Genomic DNA, 8170 nt, shown 5'->3' with positions numbered 1-8170 from the left:
AATATGCAGAGGAGCGCTGGCTCCGCCGCGGTTCCGGGAGGGGGAGGGGGAGAGTGTGTGTGTGCGCGGTGAGTGTGCCCGTGTGTGTGTATGTGTGTGTATACAGCGCTGGGAGGGGTGCGCATGCGCCGTGCGTGGCGGGGCTGAATGTTTCCCAAGTGTTTGAAACTGGTATTTGGGTTTTCCACGTTGGATCAAGTGCGGCGTATGGGAGCGAGGAGGCTGCGTTAATATCGCCGGGGAGCGGCGGCGGCGGTGAGGAGAGCGGGGAAGGGGGGAGCGGAGGAGAAGCGGAGCAGAGCGGCGCTGGCGCATGCAGAGGGGCTGCCGCTGCTCCTGACAGACACTTTGCAGAGCACATTTTGTTTCCAGATTGTTTCGGAGGAGCTGGTTTAAGCCCCCCTTCTTTCTCCTCCTCCTCCCCCCCCCTTCACACACACAAATCCCTCTGATTGTTCCTACCACCTCCTTCGTGAATTACCCACAACGACAGCCATTCAATCAGCTGCTGCTGGCTGTAGGGGACTAGCGGAGGGTGTGTGTGTGTGTCTCTCTCCCTCTGTTTCACACAAGAGGAGTCAGATGTAGCTTCTCTCGGGTTTTTTGGGGGAGCTACGGAGAGAGGTGGGCAGGGAGTGAGCCGTTCATCGGGGTTTACCGTCTTTGGAGGGAGCAGCACTTGCTCTCACACAGACAGCGGGAGAGAGGTGTGGGGAAGGATATTTTTTTTCTTTGCCGGATGAAAATGTTGAGTCCTGCAAACGGAGACCAGCTTCACCTAGTGAACTATGTGGAGGATTATCTGGACTCCATCGAGTCTATGCCCTTCGATCTGCAGAGAAATGTCTCCTTGATGAGGGAAATTGACGCCAAATATCAAGGTAAGTGCTTTCTATATATATTTGTGTGTGGTATTGGGGCTCCGGGGGGAGGGTGTCTTTCTTTTCTTTAGAGGTGAGTCTCGGCTCCGTTTGCCCCTCTGCACCCCATAGGGATGGTAGTTTTATTTTTGGGAGGTGAGAGGAGGGAGAAAGCCAGGAGGAGAGATCCGAGGAGAGAAGAGGGGCTGATCTGCAGCGTTAGCTCTTGTCATGGGGCGGAACAAAAGGTCTCCAGCTTCTCTTATTAAGCAAGGACTCTGCTTTTCTGTGTAAATTGCTGGCCAAGAAGGCGGGGGCAGGGAAGTGGGGTGTGCGGTGCACAAAGAGGGGCCGTCCTCGGCCGTGGGGCTGAGGTGGAAGGGTTTCGGGATACAGAATAAAGTGCTGGGTGGACAGAGAGGGAGAGATTACAGCACAACATTTAGGAATGTACAGTATTCATTATGGCTGTAGTAGGGGAGAGAGACAGCTAGTGAGGGAGGGAGGGGAGGAGGGAGGGGGGGCTAGGCGAGAGTGGGGGGCAGGGTGTGCTTTCTTCGCTCCGTCCTCGGTGGGTTTCGTTTTACCCCGTGAAACAGCCCCGCTTGGTGGGGCGCGGGGGGGACGGAACTGGCGTGTGGGGTGTGCGGGGCGGGGGGCGACACGGTCGGGCTCAAGTGCCCCCTCCTCCCTCCCCTCTCCGTGTTGCCGGCACTCGGGGCACGCTGTCCCCATGCCCCACGGGCGGAGGGAAGAGGAAGGGAAGGGGAGGCCAGTTTGTGCGGGGCTTGGGGCAGCTTTGTCACTTGCTTGGTGTCCTCTCGGGAAGGGGGGAGGGGAGGGCGTTATTCAGTGCCGCCGGCAGAGCTGACAGCCGGGGTGCCGGGCGGGGAAGGACCCCTTCTCCCTCGGCCTGCGCGCCGCCCCGCGCCTCCCTGCATGTGGCCTTAGGGGCGGTGGGCAGCGAGCCCTGCCGTTCCCCCGCCGCTCTTCGGGCAGCCCACCAGGGAGCCCAGCGGCTCCCGGAGGAACGGGCTGGGGAAAACTTCCCCGGGTGGCTGTGGGCTGGCAGCGAAGCGGAGAGGGCAGGGCGGGCAGCGCTTCTCGCGCGCTCCGGGCACACACGCACCCACTGTCACCAACGAGCGCCTCCGCGCTTTGCTAGAGAATCGGCGTCGTTGCGGCTTTTATCAACGCCCCTCGTTAGCATATGGCGGCTCGCCCCGCCCCCGGCGGCGCTGATAGGGGGGAAGCGTCCCCAAGGGCCGGCCGCGGGCCACCTCCTCTCGTCGATTGGTCCTCGGGACGGGCTATTCCGCCTTGTGCCCCGCCTCCTCGTGACGTTTCGAGAAGCAACTTTTCTGTGGGGTTGATTTGAATATCTCGGCCTGCCCCGGCTTGTGGGTTCTGATTGGCTGTGGCGGCAGCAGCGGGCAGGCCAACCTTGGGCGTCCGGAGTGTGATTGACGTGTTCCCGGGACTCCCCTCGCCTCCCCTTGCTCGTGAATGGCGCACTGGTGCTGGAGGAGGCGGGTGCAATCTCGCTCTCCCCGCTGCAATTGGCTGGTGTGGGTTTTTTTTTTTAATTACTGTTTTTCACTCTTCTGGTTCTTTCTGGTTCCGATTGGGAGTACCGGGCCAACAGGGGCGGGCTCTCCCCATCGGCCGCTCTGATAGGCGCAGGGGTGGGCGGGACGCCGCCCCTCTCCGCCCGGTCCCCGCCGCCTCCTCCCCCGCTTCCTCTGGCTCCCCTGTTACGCTGCGAACCGGGGGGACCGCCGCCGGTTTCCTGCCGGAGAACAATAGCTGCTCTGTCACTTCCGGGGCGGTGTCGCCCCGCTGGTTGCTAGGAGAAGGCGGCTGCCGTGGCCCGGAGGGATGAGGCGGCTTCCTGCCCGCCCGGCCGGCGGGCGGACGCTGGCTTTACGTTAGCACCGTTATGGCCCCGCAGTGGCGCCCGCCCTTCCCCGCGCTCGCTCTCCGGCCGCGGAGCACGCGGGGTAACGGGCCTGGCGCGGGGCGGGCGCTCGGGGGCGGCCCCGGAGGCGGCGGGTGGTGCCGCAGAGGGGCGGGGAGGAGCCCCGGCCCGCCCCGGAGCGGGGGTGCTGCCTGCACCCGTGTCGGCAGGAGGAGCCGCTGTGGGTAGCGGCCAGCCGGCCGGGAGGCGGCGGCGGAGCGCGGGTGTCCCGGCGTGGTCTCGGTCCGTCCTGCCCGCCGAGGTGCCTCCTGCCTCCGCTGTACCCCAAGGAGCTCTGCCCGCGGCTCGGGGTGCGTGGGCATGCAGCCATTTCGGCAGCCCTCAGCCCCCGTGAGGGCTACGGCACTGTTCTGCGAATAAAGCTTTCACCATATTCGGCACCTTTTTTTTTTTTTTCATTTTTCTTTTTTTCCTGCCATTTGCATGGCGTTTGTGATGTTGGGGGTGTGCGCTCGCAGCTGCTGAACAATTGCATAACACACAAATCCCACAAAACTCTGCTGCTGGTCTTTCTGTTACGGCACGCCAGGGGTAAGCAGGTTTCTGGGATCCCTGTGAACGCAGCCTGCTCGGCCGGGCAGCTTCGGCTGAGCCGTGGTCTGCGATCTTCCTCCGAGCTGTAGTACACAGCTGTCAAGCTGTCTCTTCTAGCTGGTGCTCTGCTTGCACGACACGTTTCTGATGCTAAGATGCTAAGCAGCCCTTTCTGTTTGCGTGCATTTGTGAAAAGGCACATCTTGCAGGATGTCTTACATATTAAACGTGTCGGTGCCTGAGGATGCGCTCGGTGGGGCTCTGCAGAATCCAAGATCATTGCAGCCAACTATTTCTCCTGCATAATATGGCAGTTTCAGGAGGTGCCGTGGTGCTGTAGTGTTAATGTGTGTATGAAGTACTAGAATTGAAGTTTTTGTAGTGCCTGACTTAAATCTCATTAAATCACTAATAATTTGGTGGTGTTGAGAGAGAGTATTCATCATGAAAAGTGCCTGTGTACCAGATTCAGATGGGTCAAACTGATGACATCAGTCTAGTGCTGAAACTTAGAACATAAAACTTCTGCATTTCAGACATTGAAAATCATTAACGTTGGATTTTTAGTCTTTCTGGATGCTTAATCTCTACATTTGGGATTTGGTGGTGGTAGGGGTGGTTTCTTTTGGGTGGATGTTTCAGGGTGTGGGGTTTTATTTTGTTAGGGGTTTTTTGTTTGTTTGTTTGTTTTGTTGTTGTTGGTTGGTTGGTTTTTTGTTGTTGTTGTTTTGGTTTATTTTTTTAAGAAAATGTGTTTGCTTAAGATAGCTAATAACATACTGAAGTGCTAATTTTTGTCAGATAGGTTATATTGCAGTACCTACTGACAGGTTGTGCTTAGCTGGCGTGAGAAGCACAGGCTGCTGCTCTAAAAACTGAAGTAAAACTTGCATAAACTTTCTGTGTCTTCACCAGAAATTAGGAATGTGCATGTTCAAAAAATCTACCCAGACAAGACAGAACTTAAGTCACAGGATAACTACTAGTTGCATATGTAAAATGCTGCTAAACCATTCTCTTATTTTAAAAGAAGGTCTTAGAAGAGTAAGTTTATACTTGAGAAATTCATTGATGATTTTGGTAATGCCATATTCATATGTATGAGATCCTGGTTTCCATTAGGTGAATTGAGGATAGATTTTGAATCTCAGTATATTTTGCTCATCTAAAGCAGAATGTTCTAACTTATGAGACTGGGGAACATTAGACAAGAAAAGAGATGCAGGAAGAACATTATGCAAGTTTTTGAGGACTTAATATGGAAATGCTGAGGGTCCTGCATGTTTGAGTTAGTTTGGTTATCGTAGTGAAACTCAAACATCTGCTTATCAAGAACTATTCTTGAAACTTTAAGCAATTTTTTGCGGTGTTCTTTCTCACACACTGTTGGAACAATCCTTGAGGTGCAATTCAAAATCTAACATATTTCCAGTGTTAACATTTTAAATCAGACTCTCTAGCTGCTCCAGTTGTTACATGTCATCTTTAATGTTATTTTCTAACTTTTTCATCTCCTTCTCTGCAGTAAATATTTAATGAAGATTATATTTCTGTGATTAAAAAAACTAAGCAACTGGTATTTTACGGAAAGTATAGGGAGGAAATAATCAAGATATCTTGGATATTGTAATCTTAATTCTGTAGTCCTGGAGGTTTAAGTGGCCTCACATTTTCAGCAAAAATAACTCAGCAGAATTGGATGAAACTTGCCATAGCTTAGGGTCCAGCCTTGTGTATTTGGGGTTCTTCTGTATCAGCTGTCCAGTATGATAGCAATTATTAAGTAACTCAGCATCTGATTCTACACTGGTTTGTGCTTGCTTTCTTTCCCACTCTCTTTTTCCCACTGTCAGTCATTCACTTAAAATATTAATGTTGTTATACAGAAAATGTACAGGAAAATAATCTATTAATTTCCCTTCTAATTTACAATTAATTTTGGAATGGAATGTGGCAGGGGGGTGGGGGGGATATATGTTTGTTTAGTTTGTTAGTTCTTTTGCCTTACTGATAAGTTTAAAGGGAAAAATTGTCAACATGTGTAACATTTTATTTAGTCACGTTTTTTTTTCTAAATCAGCATTTGCATTCTCTTCCTGTGGGACCAACTCAAACAAAAGGAATCCACACATGTCACGAGCCCCTTGTCAAATACCAGCTTCAGGGAATATGTCTTTGCTCAGCTTTGCGTGTTACAAAGAGGTGTTGCTGTGTGGAAGGAACAATAAGGGAAAGCTTTGTTTCACCATTCTCTCCGTCAAAAATATTTATAGTTTTTATTTCTTCCTTGCAGAGATTCTGAAGGACCTGGATGATTACTATGAAAAATTTAAACGAGAGACAGATGCTGTGCAGAAGAGAAGAATGTTGCACTGCATTCAGAGAGCCTTGATTCGGAGTCAGGAACTGGGGGATGAGAAGATCCAAATTGTCAGTCAGATGGTGGAGCTCGTTGAAAACAGAACCAGGCAAGTGGACAGCCATGTGGAGCTGTTTGAGACTTGTCAAGAGACTAACGATACCACTGGAAACAGCGGGAAGGCCAGCCAGGATAAGTCAAAGAACGAGACAATCACACAGGCTGAAAAGCCCAACAACAAGAGATCGAGGCGGCAAAGAAATAATGAGAATCGAGAAAATGCTTCTAATAATCATGATCATGATGACATTATCTCAGGAACTCCAAAAGAAAAGAAAGCAAAAACATCAAAGAAGAAGAAACGATCCAAGGCTAAAGCAGAGCGGGAAGCTTCTCCTCCAGACCTTCCCATTGACCCTAACGAGCCAACATACTGCTTGTGCAACCAGGTCTCCTATGGAGAAATGATCGGATGCGATAATGACGAGTGCCCTATTGAGTGGTTTCACTTTTCCTGTGTGGGACTCAATCATAAACCAAAGGGCAAATGGTACTGCCCCAAATGTCGAGGAGAAAATGAGAAAACTATGGACAAGGCATTGGAGAAGTCTAAAAAAGAAAGGGCCTACAACAGGTAGTTGGTAGACTTTTCATAGTGAAGAAAAACAAAACCACCAAACCAGTGTATTTATTGTCAGTGTCACCTTTGTTGAGGTGAAAGGATTGTAAAATGTATATTTTTAAAGGAGGTTTAAAACTGAACCATTCCTGTTATAGGGACGGCAATAAGCAATTTTGGTTTTCATTTGGTAAACTGTAACAAGACTGTGGTCTGTGGACCAATGTATTCCAAAAGTAAAGTTATAAGAGTTTAAACTGAGTATTTGGGTGGGTCTTAAAAGATAAATTAATACTCCTTGTTTGTTTTTGTTTTGTTCTGTTTTTCTTTCAGTGCTGGTAGCACTCTACCCATTAAAATTTTGATGACAAATATCTCTGAAATGTAATTTCGTTTTCTTTATTGAAGAATGTTATTTACCTTTTGAGCAGAATTGTTAAGTAGTTTGGCCCTCTGGTTGTATTTGAATAAAGCTGAAATACATTACAAATGTAACTTCTTTTGATGATAAGCAGTTCAAGAGCAAACAAAAGGAGGGTAAAATTTGGTTCCTGCTACAAAGTGTCAGTATAACAGTTCAATAGCAAATGTTTAAATAGGCTTAGAAGAATATTTTTTAAAAAGAAAAAAGTTAATGGTTAAATTTTACACAACAAATATTTTATATGCTGGCCAAGTACCACAAGGGCCATTTTAAAATGATTGAATATGTTTTATATTTAACCAGGAAGTGGTTTAGTAATGAGACTTAACATAAATGAAGCTTTATACTGTCACAGATAGTAGTGTAGCAATCCTTAACTTGTTTAAGTTGTATAAATGTACATTTTTAAGTGGAGTTGCACTTACTGTATTATACTTGGAAATGCAGCCAAATGCCATTGTGTAACCAATGTGCATTTCCTGCTGTATGTATGAAAATTGTACAGCTGTGATATTAAGAAATAAATGAAACAACTTTGACAGTTTGCTTCTTTAGCAATCATGTTTAATAATCATTCATGTAGCTTAAAAAAAATTAACTCATTTTAACCCCAGCAGCTCCAGCAAGCTGCTGTTAGGAAGCCTGAAACTGTTGTAGTGGTAACCAAATTACAGTTCTGATAACGAATCTTTGTACAGCCAGCAAGGTCGTGGGAGACCCAAAATAGCATTTAACTTTCCGTCCAAATCTGCCGCTTTTGTGCTTGCAGTGGCTCCCAGACCTGGCCATTTATCTAAAAATCAATAGTATAGAGCTGGTCTTGTTCCATTGTTTTCATGCTTTTACACTATGGATATAAATTGTTATCAGCAAAAAGATGTTTTGCGTTACAGCATTTTCAGGGTACTTGTACAGCTGTTGCAGGGTAGGCATTTTTATTCCTCGTGGTCACCTCATACAAAAACATGAGCTATGACCGAGGTGCTGTGAGTTACATGAGGTGTCCAGATCCTCTGTCACTTAGCTTTGTAGCAAAGCTTGGTCAGAGTGTTTCCTTCACCCGCCTGGCTGAGGGGACCGATGTTCTGGCTGAGCTGATTTTGTGTCCTCATGTCCTCATCCCCCTGTGGGTCTTGGCTGCAAGCGAGGAGGGGATGGGACCAGCAGTAGGAAGCCAAGGCTGTGAAATCTAGTGGGTTAGACAAGAATCATGTAAGAATATGGGAGGCTGGGATTGTGAGTTGGTTTTTTGCTTTCTGGAACACTACATTCTCTTAAAATTTATGATTGTGTTGGTTTGCTTCCTGGACAGTGAAACCATGTCACTGATGTGGTGCTGCTTTTCCCTGATATATTCCAGCAGGTCTTTTTATTGGAAGTAGAGGAGACAAGGTTT

The 8170-nt window shown here is 48.5% G+C and overlaps 1 protein-coding gene across 2 annotated transcripts; it reads left to right on the top strand.

The window, feature by feature from the left end:
- The first annotated feature begins 217 nt into the window (after window positions 1-217).
- ING1 (inhibitor of growth family member 1) lies at window positions 218-7199 on the top strand. 2 transcript variants are annotated; one of them, XM_080359362.1, is made up of 2 exons: window positions 218-881; window positions 5666-7199. In XM_080359362.1, the coding sequence occupies exons 1-2, from the start codon at window positions 740-742 to the stop codon at window positions 6367-6369; spliced, it is 846 nt and encodes a 281-aa protein (XP_080215488.1). In that variant the 5' UTR covers window positions 218-739; the 3' UTR covers window positions 6370-7199. The 2 variants fall into 2 exon arrangements, with proteins under 2 accessions (XP_080215488.1, XP_080215489.1); XM_080359363.1 differs by lacking the exon at window positions 218-881 and adding an exon at window positions 2880-3369.
- Window positions 7200-8170: the final 971 nt, after the last annotated feature.

This window comes from Nesoenas mayeri, assembly GCF_963082525.1.
Source record: "Nesoenas mayeri genome assembly, chromosome: 1".
Taxonomy (NCBI): Eukaryota; Metazoa; Chordata; class Aves; order Columbiformes; family Columbidae; genus Nesoenas; species Nesoenas mayeri.
This window is presented reverse-complemented; position numbering and strand designations above follow the sequence as displayed.

Excerpts from the sequence above, each read along its gene's own strand:
- ING1 (XM_080359362.1), top strand. The coding sequence starts at position 740 with ATGAAAATGTTGAGTCCTGCAAACGGAGACCAGCTTCACCTAGTGAAC. Across the intron at positions 882-5,665 it reads AATTGACGCCAAATATCAAG|AGATTCTGAAGGACCTGGAT; the intron begins GTAAGTGCTTTC and ends TCTTCCTTGCAG.